This window comes from Pocillopora verrucosa, chromosome 2 (genome assembly GCF_036669915.1).
Source record: "Pocillopora verrucosa isolate sample1 chromosome 2, ASM3666991v2, whole genome shotgun sequence".
Taxonomy (NCBI): Eukaryota; Metazoa; Cnidaria; class Anthozoa; order Scleractinia; family Pocilloporidae; genus Pocillopora; species Pocillopora verrucosa.
This window is the reverse complement of record NC_089313.1, coordinates 4,117,090-4,132,862: the sequence shown is the minus strand read 5'-3', so window position 1 is coordinate 4,132,862 and position 15,773 is coordinate 4,117,090. Positions and strand designations below refer to the sequence as shown.

At 37.9% G+C, this 15,773-nt stretch overlaps 2 protein-coding genes across 2 annotated transcripts; one reads left to right on the top strand and one right to left on the bottom strand.

Moving 5' to 3' along the window:
- Positions 1-444: 444 nt before the first annotated feature.
- LOC131792689 (disks large-associated protein 5) lies at positions 445-10,651 on the bottom strand. Its single transcript, XM_059110100.2, has 14 exons — positions 10,286-10,651; positions 9,398-9,768; positions 8,511-8,616; positions 7,612-8,397; positions 7,210-7,301; positions 6,414-6,482; positions 6,212-6,319; positions 5,317-5,457; positions 4,898-4,949; positions 3,618-4,354; positions 2,972-3,043; positions 2,228-2,324; positions 1,470-2,009; positions 445-1,156 (listed from the first exon to the last, which is right to left on the bottom strand). Exons 1-14 carry the CDS (start codon positions 10,503-10,505, stop codon positions 1,152-1,154), a joined length of 3,396 nt encoding a protein of 1,131 aa, XP_058966083.2. The 5' UTR covers positions 10,506-10,651; the 3' UTR covers positions 445-1,151.
- A 170-nt stretch (positions 10,652-10,821) lies between these two features.
- LOC131792710 (inositol monophosphatase 3-like) lies at positions 10,822-14,542 on the top strand. The gene is made up of 2 exons (XM_059110126.2): positions 10,822-11,113; positions 12,796-14,542. Exons 1-2 carry the CDS (start codon positions 10,838-10,840, stop codon positions 13,615-13,617), a joined length of 1,098 nt encoding a protein of 365 aa, XP_058966109.2. The 5' UTR covers positions 10,822-10,837; the 3' UTR covers positions 13,618-14,542.
- Positions 14,543-15,773: the final 1,231 nt, after the last annotated feature.

Genomic DNA, 15,773 nt, shown 5'->3' with positions numbered 1-15,773 from the left:
AACGCGGCAATGACTTTTACAGCGGCAGAGGGGTAAGGAGAGGAAAACATTTTGAATCAAAGGAGGCGAACGACGGTCAAAAGAAGATTTATGGAAATAAAACTTACTCGCCTTTCCCAACCCTGAATCAAACTTTGGAACACTACCTCGCTCTAATAAGACGCTTTCACTGCATGCTAGGGGAGAGGGTATCCCCCCGAGCTCTGCTTTGGCATCTCGATATGCAGATTGATTTTCGAGCCAGAATCCCTTGCATCGAATCAGATCTACATCTAGAAGGAGTTGCTGGTTTCTTGACATATCGAAACCGGGTTAAGCTTCAGCGTAGAGTCACTTCCCCACCTGCGTTTTTAAGTCGTGAATGCAGCTACGCAATGAACAATTTATCGCTGTCTGATGAAGTGGAGGAAAAATTGGTGTAAACTCCCTTTAATCTAGCAATTTTATATTTAATCACGGTTAGAAAGCGCATTCACGGTTCTGCACATGCGTTGTTACAATAAAGGTCCCTGACGTCATCTGAAAGCCTTGATGACAATAGCATCAAAAATAGGCAGACCCAACAAAATCCTATAAATGTTTATTATTTACACGCTTAACGGTGAAGGTAAAAATAAAGATGTTCCACTCAATTGTAGAGCAAAATTAAGGTTCGCTTCAAATGACAAGGCGCCATATTTACACCAAGTAAAACCTTATCATCAGAACAAGTGGAATCAACAGTTCGAAGAAAGGATTTTGAGAAATATTTTCTGTCGAAGCGTTCCAATTGCCATCACATTTTGTTCCCAAAATAAAGTAAATCACTTGTAAAAGGACAGTTCAACCGCCCAAAAGTTATAAAGAACTACTCTCGAATTGAATGTATATCTCAAAAATATATATTATGTCACAAATGTAAAAGTACAAACGGAGCGGTCTTCCGATTGTCTGCCTTCTTGGATTGTTTGTCTTCCTGAAAAGTCTTTGCGACGGCTGCTTTTTTTCAAAAATTTAGAACACTTAGATCAGATAATTAATCTCAAAACTATTTTTGTAACTGTTCTAGTGCGAAAAAATTGCATCACAATCGGAAAATTACTTCCATGAGTGAAGTATCTCACTACGAGGTGATTCTGCTCGCATAAGTATCACAAATTTGGAAGAGTCCATTAATCTGGAAATGAAAAGGAAAATAATGTGAAGGTTACGGTGCTTACTAAAATCAGAACCAGCAGAATAAGCCATTAAATTTCTTTAGAAATCTACATTGTTGCACAGGAGTTACCGGTAAGACCAACCGCTCCAATGGAAAAATTTGGCAAACTTGATGCATAAATTAGACCTGTTTGGGCGAACCGGTCAAATCACAGTGAGGGACAGAAAAGAGGAAATCTGTTGGTCCGAAATAAATGTTTCGGTCTTTAATTTCCCACAAAAAAGCAGACAAACAGACAAACAGAAACTTATTGATATGAGACAACACGTACCTGATTCATTTGACTCTACAACTGGCGAGAAGGACATCAGGTTATCCACAGCCCCGGCCACAGAGGTCGACACGGAAGCAAAGAAGACGGAGTCTCGTCTCTTCTCACTCTTACCTGGAGAGTCAAGACTAAACACAGCCAACTGACCGCATGGCGTCACGGCGCGTGAGCCTTCTTTTCCAGCCCCTGCGGCCAGCGTAACGAGCGGCGAACCATCATTATTGGCAGGAAATCGTCGCACCACGTGTTCCGGTGACATCATCCCTAAGCTGTCTCCAAGTGCAGGAGTCTTGCTGTTCTTAGAGGGAGATACATATATCGTGGTCTTCGGCATGGGAGTAATTTGGCGGGAGTTTGGAGATGGTGTGTCCATGTCTGAGAGATACCTGAGGATGTGTATGGGTGTCCTGCCTGTCTTGGGTTCACTTTTAGTGATTGAAGGCTTGAGAAAGGTGCCGGGTTCGTCTGGCGGAGTGATGTTGACATCTGCGCCGACAGCGGTGCCTTCCAATTTGGGGTCCTTGTTATCAAACACGATCTCTAAAAAATAACATATACAAAATAAACCAAGTAGGAAGCTTATTTTGCAGACTGAGACTTAATTACAATACAGTTTTACTTTTAGCCTCAGAACATTGACAGTGACTGCTGCCCGTTCTTGCTTCCCTCCGATCGCGCTTTCGCTCCTTCTACAACTGGAAGTGTAATTTATCTTACAATCTTATTGGTCAACAATCAACCAATGGCCCCCAACTTACCATCCACAGGCACTGAGTCCACAGGTTTCTTCTGGCAGTCTTCTTCATCCGACGAGGAAGGGCATAGATATCTACAGAATGCATCTGGTTCTTGACCCTTTGGATCGAGATCACATTTTTTAGAATTTACCATAACCCTTCTCTAATAAGTGGCTAAAGCGAAGGTTCTTTACACAAAAAGAGAAAGAGGCGATATCTTTCCAACTCCATAATACTGTTTATTAGATTGCAGCAATATTGGTAGGTTGAAACTAAAAACTGCAAAGTCGACTTCTAAAACATACAACAATGCCAAGTAAACTGATTTGTAAAGTGATTATGCGCTAAAGAAACTGGCTTTAAATACAAGAGGACTGCGAAATAACATGCGATATGAGAAACGTGCGGGAAGGTGTAGCTGACGAAGAAAAACGCTAACAAACTTAACAAAAAACACAAACGAGGTATGAAAAAGAGAACAAAACGAAATAAATAAATACAAATCACACGAAAATAATTGGCAAGCACTTAGATCTTATAGGAGCAAAGAAATCATGAGTAAACCAGCGAAAACGTTTATTATAAGGAATGCGCTATTCTGCCGAAAGTTCAAAAACCTTCGTTACAGAATGGCCTCCGCACAGTGACAATATACTCTCCTGTTTCTAAGCAGTCTTGGTTTTTTTTTTTTTTTTTTTTTTTTTACCACGAAGATCTAAGTTCTCTATTTGAATAGTAATGAATCATAATTTCTGGCCAACTCACATTTTTGGGCAAGTCACATGTAGAAGGCTCCTCCGTTGCTTGGAACAGTTTCACGGAAATTTGTTCCGGAGTCTGCTCAGAAATAGGGAAAACATGAAACATGTAAGGATTCTAAAATATCACCACTTAAAAGGTAAGGAAATAAAAAGCAAATTCTGTTCGACGGAATTACGACTCTTTCTTCAGATTAATTAATCCTTGCGATAATTGACACAAATTAACCTTAGCATGAACTCACCATGAAGTCGCTCAATAGGAATACGCAGTGAAAGTAATCTAAATTTTTTTGTCGAATTATGTGAAGCTAGTGGATTCCTCCTGAAGGATATCCTGTTATACTTATGGTTCCAGTTGATTAACTGTTTACACCCTTGAGCAATGCTTGCTTTCTCCGCCACATACCCGTGTTACTGCTTTAAGAGCGCATTTTGGCTGCGTGTCGTTTAACAAAAGACAATTTCATCACACCACACACCTGCATACACCCACGTGACGATTGTAAGTAGTTCTGAATCTAATTGGTTGAGAGGATGGCGCCAGTTTTGTTGGACCAATCACATGACAAAGTAAAGCAAAAACAAAGCTATCCCAGATCAAATTTGATACCCGATCGAAAATTGCTGATATATAAAACTTAAAGCCTTACCTTTCCTACAGCTTCGGCCTCCAAAGGCACCGAATCTCGGTATTTAGAGGGTGTCCTTCGCAATGACCTTCTCAATCCCGACCCAGGGCACTGCTCTTTAGGTTTGGCTTCGGCGTCAGATTCTGATGAGCTACATTCTGCACTTTCTGTCCCGTGTGTAACATTCTCGTCGACAGTAGAAACTCTTCGTCGAGGCCTCTGCTGGTAATAGGGTGTTCCTGAGCGACTGCGGCATTTACGCGCCGAGAAACAGCGCGGAGTTGACCTCTTGGCTTTGCTCTCGATTAGGTCTGGATTATCTTCAACAGCGGTCTCTATCGAAGTACTACCTCCTTCGTGAGCTGCATATACAGGCGTGTTTTCTTGACCAGGCGATTGAAAGGTGACTTTTCCCAAAGCCTTTCGAGGTTTGTCCTCTGTAGTCTTACGAGCAGATTTCAAAACTTCTAGTTTCACTTGTTCGAGTTCGCAATGAATTTTACCTTCTTCTTGTTTGCTTTCCATTTCACACACGTCTTCCTGGTTTGGTTCTTCAAGTTTCATTCTACTTCCTGTAACAACCATTTCGCTGACTTGAATGCCATTGTCTGGAGTAAGTCTTAACCCTGGACTGTCTTCACTGATAATCATAGGTGTGGTCACTATCACGGGTGTGCTGTTACCAGCCATAACACGTAACTGTGGCGTCTTACGAATGGATCGGCGCACTGGTGTCAATACTACCTCCTCGCTTCCATCTGCAACACATTTGAATAGGGTCAAGACACAAAAAATTTAAAGTGCACGCCAAACAATAAGACATTTGTCAATTCAAATTGCCAGTGAAGTATTCTTTTGGTCATCAACTATCATGGTTGAAACTGGATAGTGGGCGCGCTTAACTCTGGCCGGTGCGTTGAGTACTTGGGTAAGACAATCATTCTCAACGGTGGCTCCCCTTCCCTCAAACACTCATTCTCAAGCTTGTCCCTAAGGGATTTCCAGTCAGGTGTCAGGGTAAGGACCAGGACCCTCTCTCTTTTCTTCTTGAAGGGCGAAAGAAGACCCTGGGAAAGAAGCTAACGTATGCTTAGAAGGAGGAGTGACTTAGAAAACGCAAGGGTTTTAAACCAATCGGAGACCAGTATGCCATCTGGCGTTCAGCGCTTTTCTGGGTTGTTCGCATGAAGCTGAAACCAGGATAAGTTTGGGCTAAGATCACCTGACGTGTGCAAGGTTGAATCCACTTGCAAAGTTATAAAACGTAAAAGAGAGATATTTGTCTACGTCAAGCAACTTACCGTTTTTCTTACACTTTTTCACAGGTGTTAGAATAGTAACGAAAGCCTCTTCCTGAGATTGGATGAAAATAAAAGCAAAGCTGACAATTTGACAAGCAGAATGAGACCGGAAAAAATGCGACTTCAAATACAGCCGTTTTGGATGGAATTGACTGAAATAAGGATTCATTATGTTGCTGTTTGCCATCAGACGCAACCTCAATCAATTTTCTCCCTCAGACTTTCCATCTCAGTCTGTAACAGGAGTTGGTTACTTTATTTGGCGCAGTTCCTCTGAGAAAATGCTTCTCGTCATTCGCTTTAGGCAAGTACGCACACGCGTGGGAATCCGTCGCGTTTCTCGCGCGAGGAACCTCTGTTTGTTGTTCCTTAATGATAGCCATATATATGCAGAAACACAAAGAAAACAAAACACTTACCTGATGATGTCTTTTTTCGGCTCTCAACTTCTCTTTTTCTTCAGCCATCTTTGCCTTCATTGCCAATCTCATTTCTTGAATTCTGTTTCTTGCAGCAGCCGCTTTGTTGTTAAGTTTAGCGTCAGCATTTTCGGATGGTTTCTAAGGTGCCAAATCAAAATTAATGTCACCCGAAAACATAATTCCAAAGAGCAAATACTTTATTAATCCCTAGAGATGATAAGCATCTTATTCCTCTAAACAGTATAACTATCATCCCTGAATCACACAATTAGGTCAAAAGAATAAAGGGAATGGTTACCAACCCAAGAAGCTCTTGATGGTAAGACAAATTCTCCTTGCAAATACCAAAGGAAAATAGAGAGAACAGAGTGGAGAACTTCCATACTGAATTCTGATGTTAGAGGTCACCCTAACTGGCCTGTAAGTGCAGTTAGTATGGGTAATGTAAATAAACACAAGGAAATTTTCGAAGACAACAAAATTGCATACCCATGGGGGAGTGCAATTTGTAGTCTTTGTAAAATTTACTTGCGCTTATTTACATCAAATTGTGCCTGAAATCATGCAATTACTTATGAATAATTTAACTGGAAAAACATCACAGGAAGTCAAGACAGACAGAATTTTGACACCTTACATGTTATTTTTGTGATTTGCACTCATGTTTACAACTTTGCCCTGGTGTTCCACAAAAAATGCACTATTTTTCATCCAATCAGGAGCACATATTTTTTTCATGTGCACAATTATGCACGTAAAGAGTGCCTACAACTAGGACATCAAATATCAAACATTGCACCACCTTTATACAACAATTCTTTACAAGTAAATGACCCTTATAGCACAAGAAAACTTAAATTTTCATACGTGCTACCTGGGTATAAAAATCTACCTTTGCTTTAGTCTTCTTCAAGGATTTCTTTGTCTTCTTTTCTTCTTCTTTCCAGTTGTTTTCCTTTAACTTCTCCAGTGCATCAAACTTAGCATTCACATCTTCAACCTGAAAGGTTAACAAGGAAGCAGAAAAACATCAAATATGTTCTCTCACAAACAGTATTTAGAAATGAAAAGTTAATTCAGATTCATTTCTCTACCTGAAAATAAATCATTTCCCAGAAACCTTGAAGGTCAGAGGCAGTGGCTTGCTTTTCGGCATTTTTGTCCTACACAAAAACAAAAGTTTGGCGTTTAAACTTAACTTTTTACAAGCTAGAAATTACATATAGTACCTACTTTGTACATACATAAGTTTAACATGTGTTGTGAATGATGAAGTGGGGTTTGTAAATCCAACCCTAACCCTAAATCACAATGATGGCATCTGCATTGAAGGCAGGCACATCCAGTGTGTATAAGGGGAACATATGCTGTCAAAATTTCCCTTGAACACTTCACTGTAGGAGACAAGTGTAAGATGTGTTTTAAAAATGAAAAAGTTTCTAAAGCACAACCCATGAGTTCAAATAAGGTTTAATTTAGAGAAAGATGTTTTTTATCTTATCACAAGCATGGGACAAAGAAAAAATTCTGAGTTTCCATGAGGAATCCAACCTCAGACCTTCGGATTCCATGCCTCGATGCTCTACCATTGAGCCACAAAGACAAAAAAATTAATTTGTGGCATGTCTTAACCCTTTAACTCCCAGAAAAGCTTAACATGTAAATTCTCCCTACAAAATCCACACATTATCCAGAAAACTGGCAATAAGAATACTCAAATTAATCAAGTCAAGTTTCTATCTTGATCTAGCTCCAAATTCTCATCACTAATTTACAAGGAAATGTGTAGCAGCTGGAGAGGAGAATAACAATCAGATCATGGGAGTTAAAGAGTAGAGGAACCTTGTTCTGATACGGTGTAAATGAGGGGGTATAAACTAATAAACTTACCTCACTCAGAACTATGAGGCCTGAAAACTGATGGAACCTCTGATCAATTAACAGCTGGGCTTGGCCAATTACTGTCCTTATTTGCCCAGTCACTGAAGAAAATGAAAAAGCTTGATCTAAAATGCAACTTTTTTCCTGATATTTAAGATATTTAAGTCATAACAGCCATTTTGTCACGTTCCCATGAAGCATGAACAAATGGTGTAGATATTTTCATCCCTTTTTCTAAGCATTAAGATACATTTTTTTTGTGACAGTTTTATTTACCAAACTTTTTATACCACCATTAAATACATACAAATGTAGGTAAACCAAGGAACATTCAGTGAACTTATTTTCAGAGAATCACCAACTGGTTTTGAAATAAACCTTAAAGAGACTGTAAAACATTCTAAGCCATACCTTCTTCACTGAGGCTTTGTTCATCAGCATTAATCCTCTCCCATTTTGCACAGATTTCATTCAACCTGTCAGTCTCCTTTGCTACAAGATTCCTAAAGTATGCTGCATCATGTTTTGTGTCAAGATCGCTGCCATCATCTGTTTCTTCAACTAATGAAGACTGTCCTCGGCTGGATGAAATTTTGGCATCTGTTGGACGAGATGCTGTGTCCTTTTTCTCATCTACATTACTACCTGTACCTTCTTGACTTCCAGATCCCTCACATTTCTCAGTTTCATAATCAGCCATCTGTTGTTCAGTATTCTCTTTTTCATCTAGTGTACTATTCATATGACAAAGTGCCACAGGGTCTTCCCAAGCTTTGCTCTCTGTCTGCATTTCTTCAGTAGATTTCTCCTTGTTGGGACTAAAAAAAGAAGACGCTGATGTTGGAAATATAAATTCTGCAGCACTCTTTGGGCTAAGTGGCTGAAACGTGAATGTTTTTGATAAGTATGTGAAGGTGTTGATGCCACTTGGAGCAGTGAACTGAAAATCTTTGGGAGCAAGAGATGGTGGCCCCAAATCTGGTCCTGGCTTTTTTGCATTCCTATCCACACCTTCCGAGCTACCTCTACCAAATGAAACAGTATTCTTTATGTTCTCCAGAGCTGGTAAATCAATTTTTGTAAACTCCTGAGTTGTTTCTTCAAGTGGAACTTGTTGGGTATCCTTAACACTTCTCGTTGATTTTTCTTGAAGTTTCTTGGCTTGAGATCTTGTTTTCACTTGGTTTTTTGGCTCTCCTGTGCCAGAAATGAAATAAAATAAATTTATATCATTTGTAAAAGAAAAATGGATCTTTTTTTCAGGTGATTCCAAGGGTAAGAAATTCAAAATCAATTCTACATTTACTTACCTTTCTTGCTGGACTGAGAGACTGCAACATTTTTGCCAGTTGAAGATGATTTCATTTGAACACTTTGCCTTGTGACCCTGCCAGTCTTGTCGGAGCTAAATTTAGCCTGATACAAGTACAACCACAGGAGGAATACAGTATATTACTAGTGAAAGCTTGATCACAAAAAAATGTTCAAATTTCACACACATACAAAGAGTGAAACAGTTAACATTGATGGTCTTCTGCCAACTGAATTGTCAGTCAGCAGAAGTTGATCTCACCCATTTTTTCAGACCCTATGAATATCACGCAACATGTAATCCTCTGTATACAAACAATCATGCACATGGAGTTCAAAACCAACTCTTGGAACAAATTTACCTAGACTACCACATATGAGTTTAGACAAGAATCTACTCACTCGGTACTTTTTTTTCTGTAACCCCTCATTAAGCCTGAAATCTCTAGTCTCAAAAAACAAGGGCGCTAAGGTCTTAAGTTTGTGGCCTGTGGCACCTACATCATGTAGCTTCTGTTAAATTCCAGCCCTGTGCCACATGAATATTCAAAACAAAACTATACCATGCGGTAGAATAGAGGGGTAAGTTTCTTAAGAAACTGTGGTGCTACGTCAGTGGGAGGGTATAGAAAGGTAATTTGGCATTATCAACTAAGTTGATAATGTAAATTGGCCATTACAAAGAAATTCAAAGCTGATGTTTTGGGTGTTAGCCCTTTGTCAGAGTGAATGGAGGAATGAGGATTGTGTGTGTGTGCTCTATTCAGTCTGACAAAGGGCTTGCACTCAAACTGTCAGCTTTGAAACTCTTTACGGTGACCAATTTACATTATCAACTCAGTTGATAAAGCCAAATTACCCTGTTACATCTTATGCAGTAACTAACCTTCTCCTTTAGCTTATCATTATTTGCATCTTTAGATTTGGGATCCACCTTCATATTACTTTTGTAATTAGCTGCTTTACTTGACTCCTTTTTGGCAATCCTAGCTGATGCCCTAGGGACCTGTTTGTCGGATTTGTTTGCAGCAGGCTTGGAGTCAGGTTTAACTGGTTGAGTAACCCCTCTGTTCACTTTCTTCCCAGAACTGATGGAATAAAGAGTAGCATCTTCTTGGTGTTTGACGTGACGCACAACAAAAGATTTCCTTTTCTGTGATTCAGAAGCTTTCTTTTGTTTTCGCTCCTCTTGCCACTTGATTAGCTGCTCTCTTCTGCTAAGCTGTGGTTTTGAAGTTTCATCTTGAAGCTCATCAACTTAAAGAGGAAAATTATATGTTGCAACTAATGCCTCAATTACAGAGGGTGACCTTAAACTCCCATGCGTGACTTGGGCAGAATTTCACGTTACAACATCTATACATCATCAAGAAGATGTGATGTGAATGAAGAAAAAAAGCAATAAGGGGATTATTAGTTGATCAAAAACCAAATTCTTCAAACTAACATCATAAGAATTGTATAGTAGACAGTAGGGAGAATCACTAATGTGGGTAAATTTGTAAGGGGTGGAGTTTAATTTCAGTTGGTTTCGTGTGTGTATTTTGATAGATGTAATCTATCACACATCCTTGAAATTTTCAATGGTCTCCTCGCATCATTTCCAACTGGACTGATTGAAAGATTGATAGGCAACAGGATTGCTATCATTAAATTTTAAAATATCAACTACTTTACCAGTTACTATGATGAACTTCAGCAAATATTTCTTCTGTGTGATATCAATAATCTCAGTTGTGAGCTCATTCAAATTCCACAACAATTATATGTTTACCGTTTTCTCCCGCTTTCGTACACTTGTCAACCACGTTTTCATCAGCCAGTGGAGATAGAGGCATTCTCCTTCGTTTGGAGATTGCATCCATCCTGGAGAGGTGACGTTTTTCACTTGCACGCTGAGCTCGAAAATTACGATCTGAAGCTCTGACTTTTCCGCGAGCCTTGTACGAAGATACATGATCGTATGTAAATTTCTTCCTGGCTATATCTTCCATAGTCCGACTAACTTAAAATAGAACTAGTTATTTTACAAATATGACAAGAGATCAATAGCTTTCTTGGCAAATAAACGATAATTTCTGCTTTAAACTCGTAAAAAATGACTAGACGGCATACGAATGATAGATCACCTAGTTCGAAATTCGTTCCAACGTTTCACTTCTTCAGTTTTGAACTCCCATTCGTCAATTTCACAAATATTGACCAATCACATTGACGATTTGATATCACGTGAAAGTACCATGTGCTAACAGCTCAAGCCCTCTCGAGGTTGAGGTTAATCTACCATGAGATCGAGGTTATAATTGAAATTAGAGACAAAGCATTCATGTTTGTGGACGAGAGTTTCAAATCTTCTCCATTCTTTACCACGATGGGAGCTGCTCGAATAAAGCTGTCTCCTATCGGAATAGTTGTTCTAGGACTTGTTTTCGTCGCAATAATCTATTACTTATCCACAGATGGCGGAAGTGGGGAGTTCTCTCAGAGGTACTTTGAGGGCGAAGACACAGTATCGATGGAGAGACTGATCAGAACTGCAATTTATCTTGCCGAGAAAGGGGGGAATATCGTTCGGAAAATCCGCAAAGGCGAAGATTTAGGGGTAAGCATAAGAGCAGACATATCCTTGATATCTTTGAGTCTCTTAAAGCAACAAACTCTATACCCATACAGCAATCAATTACCACTTACAGGTGTGAATATTTATAAAGATTATTTGTTTTAGATAAGGTAGCCGGAAGGCTCAATTTTAATGATCGTAAAAAAGCTGACTAACACATGCACGTGCACAGATATCCCTGTTCTCTTTTAGTGTCATTTCTGGATGTTAAGAATTATTAGTAACATCTAAAATTGTTTAAACAAATGTGAGTAGACCGAAATTTTAATAAAATATGCATAAATGTGATGTGGCATTTACAGTGAGTTTCTGACAACTGACAACGTGGAGGTATTGGTAATTTACATGTATACTTCGAGTTTGTGAGCTTACGAGCGTCACAGCAATTGCAATTCATTATACCGAAGTTAATTTAAAGTAGTTATTTTAGACTGTATTGAACATGAATTACTTCTACGAACTGATTTTCTCCACCGGCAATATCGGAAGGATAAAATTTTAACTACATTCGGTATAATTTTTAAAAATTATTATAAGCCTAGTTTAGTGGTAAAAATTTTCATGTGCTCAACCGTATTAAGCCTTAATCCTTTAGTTGAGCACATAAAAAGATCAGTTTTTGAATGAATTTGGTTGGACCTGCACTTAATTGCAATAACGTTGTAATAATATTATAAAAGCAAATTAAAAAGCCAAAAAGGAAATATTTAATTATACTTGCTTATGATTAAAACTGCCCTCTGGCCTTATGCCTGCTAGCGGAACAATTTTTCAGAGAATTTCTATGAAAAAAAAGTTGTTTCAAACTTCTTGAGAGAATCAGATGTTTGATAATTTCAAGCGATTCCAAAAATTAAAAAAATTAATAATAATTACATGTTAATTCTGTAAACTATATGCTAATAAATTCAAATTTGGCTCTATTTTTTCCTCTTTTGATGAGTTAGTGCAACTAGGTGTGTCTAATTTGGGTTTGTCTTAGCTATTTACACATGGGAAGTTTGACACTCAAACATCTACCATTCAAATATCAAACTTTTTTTTTTTGCCAGACACGAAACATGAAATTAGAGTAATTTGATTTTGCATTCCACAATTTTGTTCTCACTCTAAAGGACGAGTCGGACAAATTATGTTATTTGTCTGAAGTAGGCATCAAACTTAATTATTTTGGGTTGACTCAAGTAGATATCTGAGCTCAATACTTGGAAAGGTTAAGGTTGAGCTATCCCAGGTCTCAGAAAACTTTAAGGATCAGTTGTTTAAAGAAAGTTTAGCTGTTGTTTGACAAAACTGTGTCCTAAACAATCCTCAATTTAGCTGAATCTTTCATATGAACATTTATTTTTGTGAACAGTGTTAAAAGGGCCAAAGAATAAATTTTGGAAGGACATTAACTTAATTAAATTAACCCCTCATAAAGAAAGCCTGAGGCCCACTGATTCCATGAAGCCATGCTTTGGGTTAGAAATTGTGTAAATAACCAGCCTTAAAAGTTTCCTAATACAATCTATTGATTCAGAGCTGTCAACAGGAGCAGGAAGCCGGCCAAAACTGCTGGATAGTCTTGCCATCTTGAGCGCTGCTAAAAATTCAAACAATTATTGGTACCTCTCTTTTGAAATTTTTCTATTTGTGGTTGATCCTTTTCCCTTGATTTACAGGAAGAAAGCAAGGGAAAGACTCTTGAAGGAGCCAACAATCCAGTAACACAGGGAGACATGTTGTCTCATAGAGCCATGTATTATGGCTTTAAAAAAGAATTTCCTAGGTTAAATGTGGTGTCTGAAGAACATGACCACGGTGAAGTTGATTTAAAAGATGTTAAAGCTCCTGATATCTCTACAATTAAGCTTGACGGCAAACTCTATAACAAGGAGGATGAGGTTGTATCTGCTGGTAGCCTTCTTGTATGGATAGACCCGCTAGATGCCACACAAGAATATACAGAAAATCTTGTTCACTATGTAACTACGATGATTTGTATTGTTGTCAATGGAAAACCTGTGGCAGGAATAATTCATAAACCTTTTCTTCAGGAGACATATTGGGCTTGGGTTGGCCATGGATCCTCAGGTAATATAAATGTGCCACCTGAAAAAGATTCTGCATTGCAAATGCCAAAGGTCATTGTTTCAAGGTCTCACGCCGGTAAAGTCAATGCTACTGTTCGGTCAGCATTTGGTCCACAATCCATGGTGATACCAGCTGGAGGAGCAGGGTATAAGGTGTTGTCACTCTTTGAAGATAAAGCCAATTGTTATGTTCATGTTACGCTAATCAAAAAATGGGACATCTGCTCTGGGGATGCCTTGTTGAGAACACTTGGAGGAAAGATGACTACATTAGATAATGAAGAAATTAATTATGGTGATGGTTTTAAACCAGCTAATGAGAAAGGACTTGTCGCTGCATTACATAATCATGCTGAGTATCAAGAGAAGCTTGCACACAAGTTAAAGTCAAATGTCAAAACAATACATTAATTCAAAGTTGTTTATAATTTATTGCCTCCTATACCTGTGTGCAAAAAAAAAGAAAAAAGACATGTATTTTGAAATTCAATGCATGCATAATTCCAAGAGGCACCTAAATTAGTTGACAGCATCCTGTCAGGGAATCATTTGAAGAGGAAAATCTTCAATGCTTGGGGTTTTTACATGTATGTTGTGGAGCAACATAAAGAAAGGGAAAAAATGGTTTACATTAGATTCTTTAGCATCAATGTAAATTGTTTGAAATTTTTGGGAAAAAACCTGCATCATACTTTTTTATCTGCAGTACATTTAGTCATACTATGCAAATGTTATCTCTGCTGCGAGTGAAACAAATCTGTGGCAGGGATGTCACTTTTGTACACAAAGCATTTTCAAAATACAAGCTTTACTTGTTATTTAAGTGGTAATTAACATTGTATTCAAAGTACAATTATGAGACATAACTCATAAACGTCCAGAACATGTAACTTCTCCCTATAATTTTCACATATCATACAGCTAACAGGTAATGAGAAAACTCAAACTTGTCTGGTAGAAGTCATTATCTTGATCTAACACCAAAATTCTCATAACTAATTAACAAGGAGATGTGTCGCACCTAGAGGGGAGAAATAGCAATCAGATTTTGGGAGTTAAAGGGTTGATGCCTAAACTTTTATTACAATCACACTTTGGCTTTTGTAGTAGTAATATTTAAGTTGTATTTCTGGTGAGGGTCACATGACCTCTATGAAGCAATCATAACTCATTTTTTGAGAAAAAGGGAAATCACATAAATTACAAGTAACTCTATCCCAAATGCTTTTACTCATTCATGTTTTAATTAGGTATTTAATTAGTCTTGCAAAAACTGAGCAGACTGAAGTAATATATATTTGGGATAATAACAAATAAATTAAAATTTTATACATGGAATATACCAAAGATGCTGTGCCAGTTACTTTAAAACACTCCATCACAGGCCCTTCACCTCTAGCTCTCAAATAAATCACAGATACAATCAAACATGACACTCTTATTCTCACAGCGATGGTCTTCATATTTGCCAGAGGCCACAACATACAACTTACATTTATGGAAGTCCTCAGAATTATCATAAGTCCATAAATTGTGAACCCTTCACACATGCATGTGTAGTTACTACTATGAATATTTTCTTAACTGTGAAATATGACTTACTGTATTGTAATGGAGCATACCTGTCATGCATAGGGAAAAAAATGAGGCCCTGCTTGGGATTTCATGGGTTCAAATCCCATACAGGCCTGAATTTTTTTAAGCCCTTATTTTCACCACTGCATAATTAGTGTGTTCATTACTGTGAAAGATTGCTTTCAAATTCAATTCTTAATCTGCACTTCACCTATATGGTTTTATGTGTATTCAAAGTCGTCAATGGGGAAAATCTTTGCACTAGTGTATACAACTCTCTTGATCATCAAATTAGATTTTACTCATGGGTATATTTTGTTTTTAAAGATTATTCTTTCTGGTTTTTTTTTTAATTGAAAAGACCTTTGAGTTAATGACCCTTCATTACAGCATTTTGCAAACTTGTTTCAGGAATGAGTTAGATCCATATTTCCATAACTGTGAATTTTGTTTCTTTTTTGGGTATAATAACCCACGTTCATGCTTTATAGTGATGCATCTTTTTTTCTAAAGATGGTAGTGTTGTAAACTCTATGTGAAGTAACACAAAACATATTTTCACCATGTTGCTCTTGGGAAAGTTTAAGAAGGATTTTTTTCAAAAGACACTATTAGGAAAAAATGTTTATCAAAATCTATCTTCTGATCTTAACAATAAGTAACCTGAGCATACACCACTTTGTATATCTGACTGTCAAGTGAAGGTTTCCAAATTGGCAACTGATGTTGAATATTTAGTCAAATGAAGCTCAAACTGTGCACAAACAGCTCATTATCACAACAGCCCATGTAGTAAGAATGCTGGCTTTGTCATTGTGCAAAGATCTTTATATTTTTAATTGGGTACTTGACCTACCAGTAACCCTTCCTCAATGCTTTCAAATTCCCCACAATGACTGAGATCATGTCCTTCATTTAACACATTTTGCAATCTTCCATGAATGCACACAAAATTCTATGGTAGAAAGTCACCTATTTGGGAGTAAGCTGGC